Here is a 12,656-nt window from a genome sequence, read left to right on the forward strand (position 1 = left end):
CATTTTTTGTTCAGATAGAGTGGGAGGGGGGGAAAAAGAGAGAGAGAGAGAAACATCGACGTGAAGGGACACATAGAGTGGCTGCCACCCGCACAACCCAACCAGGGTCAGGAACAAACTGCAACCGAGGTACGCGCCCTTAGCGGGAACCGAACCCGGGTCTCTCAGGACCACAGGCCGACGCTCTAACCGCTGAGCCAAACCGGCCAGGGCTCATTATCATTCTCAAAGAACACCATCTGATTTGTTTCCCTGTCTTTTATATCACTCCCATTAACATCAAACATGCTGTTATTTCTATCTTAAAACAAATGAACAAACAATACCCACAACTTTTGACCCTATTTCAATGCCCAACCTTTGTTTGCTCCTCCATGTGGAACAAAACTTCTCAAAAGTTGATATGCATATAACATAACCAACAGACAGACAATAGTGTGGGGAAAGCAGTAGGGAGGTGGGGTGGGGAGGAGGGGGTCAAGAGGGGGAAGAGGGACATCTGTAATACAATCAACAATAAAGATTTTTTTAAAAAAAAAGTTGTCCACACTCACTGCCTCCAATGCTTTTCCTTTTCTTTTTTTGACATACGAAAATCACAGATTATTTTATTAAGTTCGTATTTTAGAAAAATTCAAAACTACATTTTCTACCACTTTCCATTTTAAATATAAAATTATAACTTGCACAAAACACCTGGCTTCTGGTTATTATTTTCCATATTGTAATTTTTCTTTTTTAAAACAAATTTTATTTTTCAATTATGGTTGACATACAGTATTGGTTTCAGGTATACAAATAACATAGTGATTAGACATTTGTATAACTAATGAAGTGATCACCCAGATAAATCTAGTAACCACCTGACACCATATATGCTTATTACAATGTTACTGATATTCCGTGCTGTACTTAATATCCCCGTGACTTTTTTTTTTATCCTCACCCGAGGACATTTTTTCATATTTTGTTCAGATAGAGTGGCAGGGAGAGAGAGAGAAACATCGATGTGAAAGGGACACATCGAGTGGTTGCCACCCGCACAACCAACCAGGGCCAGGGACAAACTGCAACTGAGGTACATGCCCTTAGTGGGAACCGAACCCGGGTCTCTCGGGACTATAGGCTGATGCTCTAACTGCTGAGCCAAACCGGCCAGGGCAATTTGTACATCTTAATCCCTTCCCCTTTTCACCCATCCTTCAAACCCCCCTTTCCCATCTGGCAACCATCAAAATATTTTCTGTATCTACTAACTTATTTCCGTTTTGTTTTTTAGTTTACTTGGATTTTTAGATTCTACATATAAGTGAAAATTATATTTGTCTTTCTCTGTCTGACTTAATTCACTTAGCATAACACTCTCTAGGACCATCCATGTTATTGCAGATGGCAAAATTTCATTCCTTTTTTATGACCAAGTAATATTCCATTGCATATATGTACCATTTTTTTAATCCATTCATGTATTGATGGACACTTGGGTTGTTTCCATATCTTGGCTATTATGAATGATGCTTTTGTCATTTCGAATTAGTGTTTTGGGTTCTTCAGATAAATACCCAGAAGCAGAATTGCTGGTCCTTCTTTGTCTCTCGTTACAGCCTTTGTTTTAATTTTGTCTGATGTAAGTATTGCTATCCCAGCCTTTTTGTTTGTTTCTATTTTCATGAAATATCTTCCTCCATCCCTATACTTTCAGTCTGTGTGTGCCTTTTCGATCTGAACTAGGTCTCTTGTATAAAGTATTTTCTTACCCATTCAGCTACCCTATGTCTTTTGATTGGAGCATATATTTGCATTTAAAGTAATTGTTGATAGATATGTGTTCATTGCTATTTTATTATTGATATTTTTTATCTTTTTTTTTCCTTCTTCTTAAAGAAGTCCCTTTAACATTTCTTATAATACTGGTTTGGTGGTGATGAACTCCTTTGGCTTTTTCTTGTCTGGGAAGCTCTTTATCTGTCCTTTGATTCTAAATGATAGCCTTGCTGGGTAGAGTAATCTTGGTTATAAATCCTTGCTTTTTATCACTTTGAATATTTCCTGTCAATTCCTTCTGTTCTGCAAAGTATCTGTTAAGAAATCATCTGATAGTCTCATGGAAGCTACTTTAGAGGTAACTGTTTTCCTCTTGTGCTTTTAAGATTCTTTGTCTTTAACCTTTGGCATTTTAATTATGATGTGTTTAAGTGTGGGCCATGTTGGGTTCATCATATTTGGGACTTTCTACACTTTCTAACTTGTATGTCTATTTACTTCACCAGGTTAGGAAAGTTTTCTGTCATTATTTCTTCAACTGGTTTTCAATGCTATGCTCACTCTCTCTTTTCTCTTTCTGATAGCCCTATGATGTGAATGTTGGTATGCTCAATGTTGTCCCAGAGGCCCCTTCAACTATCATCATTTTTTGGATTTTTTTCTTTTTGCTGTTTTGATTGGGTGTGTTTTCTGCTACCTTATCTTCCAAATTGTTGATTTGATCCTTTGCTTCAGCTAACCTTTAGTTGATTCCCCCTCCTGTATTCGTCATTTCTCACAGGTTATTTTTTATGTTTTCTATCTGCTTTCTTATTTCTTTGTTAAAGTTCTCACTCAGTTCATTGAGCATTCTTATAATCAGTGTTTTGAACTCTACACCTGATAGATTGTTTGCTTCTATTTTGTTTAGTTAGTTTTCTGGATTTCATCCTGTTCTTTCATTTGGGAACATGATTCTTTGTCTTCTCATTTTGGTTGCCTCCCTTTTTTTCTATGTATTAGGCAGAGCTGCTACATCTTCTGGTCTTGATAGAGTGGCCTTATATAGTAGGCATCCTGTGGGAGCCAGGTGCTCCTGGTGTGTCCCTTGTGTGGACTGTATGTGCCTTCCTGCTGTAGTTGAGCCTTGATTGCTGTTGGCATGTCAATGGGAGGTTTTGACCCTCAGGCTGATTGGCTGTCAGACTGGCTGTGACTATAGAAGAGGAGCTGTTGTGCAGGGGCTGACCCCATGGAGCAGGACTCTGGTGCTTGCTGAGTCTGGCCTTTGAGTGTGTTGTTTGTGGAGGTGGTTTGATGGTGCTTTGATATGGTCTGAAGCTGGTTCTGGGCCCTCATGGGACAGCTCTGGCGCAAGCCATCATCAGCTGCTGCCTTTGCTCTACTTGGGGCCACTTGGTATGAGTTACACGGTGATCTAGAAATGCCACTTGTGCTGGGCTTGCAGCCGCTTAGCAAGAGGTTCTCTCCAAGCTTTTCCTGTTAAACCCATGCCGGTCAGGTTTTCAGCTCCTTTCACCCACCCCCACTGAAATTCCAAGGTCACCAATGACATCCAGATGGCTAATGATCAATTTTCAGTGTCTTTCTTCCCTAACCTAATGATAACACTTGATACAACTGATTTCAGTCTGTGTGTGATCTCTTTTTCCTTATACACTTTCTTAGCCTGTCTTCTAAGACACTATAATCTCTTCATTTTTTTCCCATTTTATTGATGGTGCTTTCTGGGTCCTCTGGTTTGTGTTAATGCTAGAGTACGTGGTACTCCCTTGGGAAATTATCCAGTTTCATGACTTAAATACTATCTATACCCTAATGACTCCCAGATTTATATCCTTACACCATACTTTTCATACAATTCCACATGGATTTCTAATCAGACAACTCTAACTTGAGTTGAGTGAAGAACTCCTGCTCTTCACTAGCAAACCTATTCCACTGTGGTCTTCCTACCTTAGTTGACAGAAACTCCATTTTCATTTATTCAGGCCAAACATAATGCGTATAATCTTTGGCTCCTCTTTTTCTCTTGAACCTCACATCTAATCCATTAGGACATCCTATCAGCTTTACCTTCAATATATTCATAATCCATATACTTTTTTTTCTCGTCAGTGATCAAAAGGATTATTGCAATAGCCTCCTAATTGCATTCTCAGCATCACTGAATCTGATGTGTCTAAAGAATGAGAATAGAAGCCTTATTACTGAATATAGTGGTGTTCAAAGTGTTACGCTAAACCAGCAGTAGCAGCATCACCTGGGAACTTAGCAGAAATGGAAATTTGCTGGATGTCAACCCAAATCAGAACCTGAGGGTAGGACCTAATAATCTTTCCTAAAAAGACTTCCAGATGGTTCTGATGCATGCTAAAGTTTGAGAACCACTGATCTAATATCATAGTGGCTAATAATTCAGTTAGATAATTTTAAAAAATGTCAGTTAAATGGTGAAATGTTATAGAGGGAAAAAAATACCTACTTTACACATTTACCTCTAAAAATATAGAAATAATCATTCACCTTCAAATTTTGTACATAGATTCCAGATTTAAAAAAAAAAAATATGGACGTATATTTTGTTTTGTGTATACAAATCATTGTTCATAATTTCCAAGTTCAATTTCTTTACAGTGGCATGAGACATTAATAGACACCTTAGAAAAACTGAGAGGAGACTTTTTATGGATTTGTTTACTTTTTGCTCCTCAATCTCTAAATCTGTCTTTCTTATACTTAATTTGATGATTTTTTTTTAAGTCACTCCTTTATATTGAATCTTTCCAAAGAATTCATCATAGTTTTCATAAAAATAAAACTAGTTTTTTACACTTATATTTGTTTACATAATTTTAATTAAGTTATGCAAGTATAATAAGTACAACTGGCATAGGCAGATTTGTGAATAAACACAACAGACTCTTGATAAGCACACAACTGAGCTGGAGAAAGTATGCAGGCAAAGAGAAGCACTTTATGCCAGAAGAGTTCAAAGGGCCATGAAAATCAATCAGTATGCTTTGCAGAGCAAATGAAAAATGATTAAGTGAGACAGTAAGTTATGTAGTCGTCAGTTTAGAGAGCTCCCATTGTCATTTATGGTTCACTTACATTGTCAATGTTTGTTGAATAAATGTTGAATTTTGACTTTTTTATTTTGTGGACTGTATCAAGTAACTTACCTTTTTGTTGGTCTGGATGTAAAAACTGTTACCAAATTTCATTTAAAATTTCTCTATTTTAGCTTATAATCACATGCATGAACAGGTAATGACATTATTTTTAACTGCTAAGTAGGTATTGATGCTTTTTAAAAACTTACCTGGCATCCTTCTGTTGAAAAGTCAATTGGTTGTCTAATCTCATAGTTAGTACCTGCTTCTGGTGAAGTGCATCATTAAGTTTCTCCTCTAATTCTTCAATCTTAATAAAGAAGAAAAGGTACATTATCTGGTCAACGTTCAAATATATTATTAAAAAGCACTGAAAAGAAATACCCTTTTAAATGGATAGAGGTTTTTTAATTTTTGCAACAGTTGTATTCACAAACTACAATCTGTTCATACAAATGGTTTTTAAACTGTGGTTTGAAACTGCTGCCATAAATGTTCTTTTCTGCCAGGCTTTCATTAAGACTATATTATCACCTTAACCCACTCTGAGAAGCCTATTGACAATTGGGATTTTATGTTGGTGTCTCACCCAGGTAAAATAAAGCGAGGGTTAAATAAATAATGGTGATGGCCCCTATCTAGCCATGTCCTGTCTCCATTAGCTAAGAATGGGTAAATTTGTAAAGAGCTGTTGAAAAAAAAAAACAAAGAAAAATATGTCATAGATCATATGTGGCATACAAAGCATAAAATATTTACTTTCTGGCCCTTTACAGAAAAAGCTGGCTGACTCCTATCTAAAGTAGACATTGCTAAGTGATGCTATGCCACTTGACCTTGAAGAAGCCTTGTTTAATTGTTTTTTGATCATGCCTCTCACTTGAATGTCACCTTCATAAGTAAGGGACTCTATCATATTCATTGCTATATTCCTAGCAACATGTCTCAATAAGTATCTTAAGTCAACAAATAGTAACCACATTCCTCATAATTACTATTTTTTCAAATGAAGAATACTGTTCCTCCAAGGAAAAGAACTTTTTTTCAGGGTTACAACTTTTACAATTTCAACTGACTTCTTTTTTTAAAAATATTTTTTCTCTATTGATTCTGGAGAGAGAGATGAGAACATCGGCCACCTCCTGCATACCCTCCACAGGGGATTGGGCCAACAACTTGGGCATGTGCCCTGACTGGGAATCAAACCCGTGACCTGTGGGTCGACACTCAACAAGAGCCACACCAGCTGGGATCAACTGATTTCTAAATTAAGTCCCTTAACTCAAAGACAATCAAGCTGGGAAAATGCTCCTCTTCATTTCTCAAGTAATAAGGAACCCACAGATCTCTCTAACGGGAGATAAAGAGTTTATGTGTTTGAAACCTGATGGGCAAGAAGAGAGAAAAGGAAGAGATTAAAGAAGTGGAGTTAAGGAAAGGGCTTTATATGTTTGTTTTTATCCTCACCCAAGGATATTTTTTCCATTTATCATCAGGTAGAGTGGGAGGAAGGGATAGAACGGGAGAGAGAGAGAAACATCAGTGCAAGAGAAACATATTGACTGGTTGCCTCCCACATGACCCAACCAGGGCCGAACTGCAACCCCGGTACATGCGTGCCCTTGACTGAAACCGAACCCTCGACTCATTGGCCCAAGGGCCGACACTCTAACTGCTGAGCCCCGCTAGGGCAGGAAACGGTTTTAGATAGTAATGGATGGGGATAAAAGTGTAAAGCTTACAATTCTCTAGTATCAGGAAGTTTGGCCTAAGCAACTACCCTTCTAAGTTCCCAGTGAAAGAACTGAGTGGGAAGTGGAAATCAATATACTCAAGTTTCCTTGGACCTATCTGTTTCTGTTTTTAGACACAGAGAATCATGATCACTGGCTTGAACTTCTGAGAAAGCTCTTTAAAGCGTACTGACTCATTTGGCATGTGTCCCATTACCCAATTATCATTCTCCTTATTTTTTCCTGTAACATAAAATAATACAGGAGGTAGATCAGCTATCTGTGATTTTGAGGTGAAAAGCACATGATAAAAACAAGGAGCCTGGTTTTCTAATAATATTAAGGAGTAACCATACCAGACCTAAATGACTTACTTTCAGATTCCTATTATACCAAAGACACAAAAGCTTTATCTTGCTTAAGCTATAGTTTCCACATCTGTTACAAGGCAACCATCATTTTCCAAGTCGCTGACTTAATAGCTGCATTTAATCCCTGAAACAATGGACAGCAGTTTAAATCTTTCCTACAGCAGAAATACCTATAATACTCATGACACTTGACCATTCAGGACTACCTGAATGCTTTCAGTGACAACAAGTTTAGTAACTTAAAGTCAGGTCATTTAATGGGAAGAGCAGGAACAGGTTCACGTTTAGCAGATATCTACCTTTCCTATTACTTTCTTGAAGCTATAGTCTAGTGAAAAAATTTAGTTTTTGTGATGCTAGAATGTGAGATTTTCATCTTTGTATCCCCAAGGCTCAATGCCCTGGTTAAGCTTTGGAGAATAAGTAAATTGCTAACAATATTGTTCTTTTATCAATCCCAGACTTACATTCACATTTTACATCTCTAAAAGAGAAATGCATCTTATAATTGATAACATATAACAATTTAACTTGGCAGTTTTTAATGTTAGCAATACATGCAATGGTCTATTTATAATCAAGGTGCCTTGTATGAAATGAATTAAGGAAGACTAATTCTTCCACCATATAATATTTCTTTCTTTCATTTTTTTTTTTTTTTTAAAGAACACTTTATTGACTTTTAGAGAGAGGGAGAGAGAAATATCAATGTGAGAGCACAACATTGATCGGCTGCTTCCTGCAAGCCCCCTACCAGGGATCGAGCCTACAACACAGGCATGTGCCCTGACCGGGAACTGAACAGCAACCTCTCAGTGCATGCCCAACCAACTGAGCCACACTGGCCAGGGCCACATAACATTTCTTCATATGTAACAGCAAACATCTGACCAACAAGGGTTCTCAGACTAAGCAGAATAATCCTGGCACTCATACGACAGACAAAAAAACATGAGAAGGTAGAGTAGGGCAGCTCTTCTGGAGAGCAATTTGGCAGTATACTTAGTTAAACTGAGTATACATATACCATATGAGCCAGATATTTTACTCCTGAGTAAAATGAGAAATGTGTACAGAGGCCAACGCTGCATATGGTGGCAAGGAGTTAGAGGACATCACTGTGCAAGTAGATGGGTAGATTGGTTGATGCACATAGAGAATTATGTGAAAGTTGGAAAAGATGAGTAGATATATCCAAAGTAATATTAATGATTTAAAAACAGCAGTGAGGCCCTGGCTGGTGTGACTCAATGGTAAGAGTGTTGGCCTGTGCACTGAAGGGTTGCGGGTTCGATCTCCAGCCCCAGCTGGGGTACATGCAAGGGGCGGCCAATCCACGTGTCTCTCTCATATCGATGTTTGTTTTTTTCTCTCTCCCCTTCCCTCCCTCCCTTCCACTCTCTCTAAAAAAAATCAGTGGAAAAAATACCCTTGAATGAGGATTAACAAAAAATAAATAAAAATAGCACTGAGTAGAAAAATATAAAAAAGATAAAACCTAAAACAAAACATGCAATTTACATTTATGTAAAGGAAAAATAAGATAGCCACTTTCAAAAATAAATGTTAAAAAAAAAAAATTAAAATATCTGCACAGAGAGGAGGAATGGAAATGAGCTATAGAAATAAAAGGAATAAATATATAAAATAAAAAGTGACCTTGCAAGGATCAATGATAATTATGGGTCACAAACTCAGAAATATGACTAATTCAGTCTTCTACATTTGTAGTCCAAGTGGAAAACCACCACAACAAAACTGTACTAAGCAACACAGGTACAAAAATTATATAGTGCTGCCCTGGCCAGTTTGGCTTAGCGGTTGGAGCGTTGGCCTGCGGACCAGAGTGTTCCGGGTTCGGTACCAAAAAAAAAAAATTATATAGTGCTGAGTAAGTGTAACCACTACTATTACTTTATTATACACCAGGCATCTAAGAGCTTACATGTACTGATTAATTTAATCCTTCCAACAACTCTATTGTTGTTATTTCCCAGGAAATTAGGGAACAAAAAAAGTTAAGGAATTTTCCCACGAAAATTAGGGCTAAAATTCAAACCCAAATTCTGTGCATCTAGAACTATAGCTCTGATCTGGGATTCCAAAGAGCCTCTCATTTCTATAAGGTAAAGATTATACTTTAAAAAGGAAAGAAGCTATTTACAATCCTGCACAATGCATGCTGAAAACAAATAATGAAAAAGTGGCCAAAAAACCCCGTAAGTCTGGATAAGGCACTTGATAAAATATTGTTTTGACTGAGTGGGTAGATTAATGAATGGGAAACTTATCTCAGGCTTCGTCAGTGAGTTGCATTAAAGGAGATCTTAAAGAGTGAAGATAGTATGCGCCAGTAGTATTTCAAAAGTCCAACAGAGGAGTGAAAGCATTATGAGTAAAGGAAGAGAGATAGGAAACCACTGGATACACTGATAAAATACCAAGTGGCCTAGTGTGGTAGATGACTGTATAGAGAACCTAAGTGTTAGGAGATTCACTTGAGTAGCGTATGGGTTTTTTTAGACTTATTTGAATCCTACCTGGCTCCAACACTTCTATCTGAAAGGCCTTAGTATGTTATTAACCACTTGTGGCTCTGTCTCATCAAGAGCAAAATGGAGTTCATTCCCTCATTTAAGAAACAGTTGAGCACTTACTATGTGCCAGGAACTAAGTACTGGAGATACAACAGTGAATACAAAGAAGTCCTTGTCCTCATGAACATTACATTGAGACATTACAGTGCAACATCGATAGGCTGCCTCCTGCATGGCCCACACATGACACTGAACCCACAATCTGGGCATATGCCCTGACTAGGAATCAAACTGGCAACCTTTAAGTTCACAGGACTATGCCCAACCAACTGTGCCACACCCTCCAGGGCTCTGCAGCAGTTTCAACACCTGCCAGGGAGGATCAGGGGAGGTTCTAACTTTCAATAAACCATGCCCCAGCCATGTGCATTTGTTTACTCACTGTGACTGGTTAATGCACACAATTACCAGACCTATTCAGTATAAATTTAAAATTACAGTAATACATCAGAATACTTTTCTGTGAAATTAAACTTTTCATATATACTTAATTTTAATTACACAAACATGTCTACATAAGTAAAAACAGGTAAACTAACTAGTTTGTCAGTTTTTATTTTTTATCCTCACCCAAGGACATTTTTGCATTTATCTTCAGATACAGCAGGAGGGAGAGAGGGAGAAAGAGAGAGAGAAACATCGATGTGAGAGAGACACATCAATTGGCTGCCACCCACATGACCCCAACCGGGGCCGGAACAAACTGCAACTGAGGTACATGACCTTAGTGGGAACTGAACCTGGGACTCTCTGGTCCACAGGCTGACGCTCCAACCGCTGAGCCAAACCAGCCAGGGCTAGTTTGTCAATTTCTTAACATATACATTCACAAAACCTACTTTATTATAGACTTTTGGTTTTAATGGACAGTTCCTTTTTATTTGGCAAACATCACTTGTTAAAGACTATGGAAACTGAATTTATACTTGGTACAATGACACAGTATCAAATTGAAAGACAAATACAGTAACTACCAGATAGAGAGATATCAAAGAAACCCAATCTCTAAGGCAGAGAACTATATAGATTCAATAATAATTATGATCTTGATTCTTTCCTATCAAACTAGTCACATCAGGGTTAGTTCTCAATAAAGCAGAAAACTTGGGCTAGAAAGAACATGTAAGAAAACATACCTCACACATGCTAGATTTAAAAAAAAATTTAGCCCAAAGAAGCAATTCATCCCTGCCCACTTTTAAGTTAACCCTTTTTTCAATACTTTTGGATACACAGAAATATTATTCACATACACCCCCTTCTAGAACCAGCTTTTTAAAGCTATGCAAGAAAATATAATTATTTTCTTGAAATGATAAATGTATCATTTCAAGTTCAGAGTATATATATAAAATGTAATAATCTGCAGCTTGAAGACAATAAATCATTTAGATAACAAAATTTACACCTGACCTTACCTTTGTAAGATAATCTACTTTCAAATTGTCGATCATCATATTTTTCTGGGATAGTTCTATTTTCAGTAACTGAATATTGTGAAGTAGTTCCTTCCGTTCAATCAGCTGTCTGGTGATTTTGTTTTTACCATCTCGCTCTTCTGATGAGGACATGTCATCTGTAGGAACTGTTGTTTCTAAACTAATATCTTCAGATTCCAGAGAGCTAGAGACATTCATTGTTTTTGATGTCTTAACAATTTTTCGAGACATTAGTATGGGTCAGTTTTCTTCTCCAATTCTATTTCTGTAGGTTAAAAAAATATTAATTTAAATGTACTCAAACATTCTCTGTGGAAAGGGTAAAGTATATTACAATGATATTAAGGATTCCCTAAATAATAATTAGGCAATCTGAGGTGCCCAAATATAGGACAGATTAGTAAATCACTGCTCAGCTCACACATATTAAATCAAACTCATTAAATCCTATTACGAACTCAGGCACTTGGATGAATAAGAAATCCAGTTCCTGGGGGCAGGAATACTTGGAGGAAACAAAGAAATGTATGAGATCAAGGGTAAAGCTCGAATGCTACTAATAAAAGCAGCACATGTTCAATACCAGAGAAATCACTTCTGAGTTGGCCAGGGGAAAGTCATACAGAGATAGAACCTAGAATATTGGAGGATTTGAAGAGGAGTAGTAAAAAGGGAAAGCATGCAGGTGTTAAGGTTGGTACAGAGGTGGTGAAAATGTAAAATGACAGCGGAAGGTAGTGGTTGTCAGGCTGGGGGCAAGTCTTCGTGAAACAGAGTAGTGACTCCCCTCACCCAACAAATACAGACACACTTACCGCGTTAATAATCATGGCTGAATGTCAAATGTGTTAGAAATTTATTCTGCAGGCAATGAGGCATCACTGAAGATTTTTAAAAAGGGGAAGCAGTGACATGAAAATATTCTTTTATAGGCTTGTAGGTAGCAGAATGAAAAAAAGAGGGTAGAAGAGAAAAACTCAAGAATTCTAAGTCGAACTTCCCCCCCTTCCAACGGAATTTTAGCAACTCTCCTGTTTGGGTACTACACGATATAATGAATTATGCACGGTATTGCAGACACCAGTTTTTCTAAAGGGAACAAGTGTGTGTGGAGGGGAAACGGTAAGAACTTGAGCTGGGTCGATTTCCCTCCCTTCTAAAGGGGAAAGGGTAAGAATGGGTGAAATCAAAGACAGTCAACATCACCTGGATTTCAAAGGATCAGGGAGTGAGACTGCCCACACGTTCGCGGCGAAGCAAACCCGAACTTGGCAGCCTCGGAGGATTCCCTGCCCCACGCGGGAAAGGAAGGGACAGCTGAGAGCTATCGCGAAAGCTTCAATTACTCCACGTCGCAGGCTGGATCAGCCGCCACTGACTCCACTTCCAGGGGCTGAAGGTGTCTTCAGCTCAGGTTGCAGCACCTCAAAACTGAACCTCAGGCTGGGGACCGTTAAGACCCGTAACCAGGACAACCATTCCTGCGCCGGGAGGACGGTGAAAGCCGCAGCGTGCAGAAGCCCAAGCCGCCGGAACTGAGCCGGGATCCGCCCAGGCGCGGGAAGCAACGCCGATTGGGAGCTGGAGTCCAGAGGCGGGCCCCGCCCACATCTCGGGCGGAAATGGCTCTGAGCTC

General features: G+C 38.4%; 1 protein-coding gene across 2 annotated transcripts in view; it reads right to left on the reverse strand.

Moving 5' to 3' along the window:
• Positions 1-12,518, reverse strand: part of PIBF1 (progesterone immunomodulatory binding factor 1) — a 183,068-nt gene extending 170,550 nt beyond the window's left edge. For both annotated transcript variants that reach the window (XM_036250417.1, XM_036250418.1), the window contains exons 1-3: positions 12,227-12,518; positions 11,000-11,285; positions 5,090-5,190 (exon numbers count right to left, since the gene is read on the reverse strand). In XM_036250417.1, the coding sequence (XP_036106310.1) occupies positions 5,090-5,190; positions 11,000-11,251 (353 nt within the window). In that variant the 5' untranslated portion in view covers positions 11,252-11,285; positions 12,227-12,518. The remainder of the gene's footprint in view (positions 1-5,089; positions 5,191-10,999; positions 11,286-12,226) is intronic.
• Positions 12,519-12,656: the final 138 nt, after the last annotated feature.

This window comes from Molossus molossus, unplaced genomic scaffold, assembly GCF_014108415.1.
Source record: "Molossus molossus isolate mMolMol1 unplaced genomic scaffold, mMolMol1.p scaffold_m16_p_9, whole genome shotgun sequence".
Taxonomy (NCBI): Eukaryota; Metazoa; Chordata; class Mammalia; order Chiroptera; family Molossidae; genus Molossus; species Molossus molossus.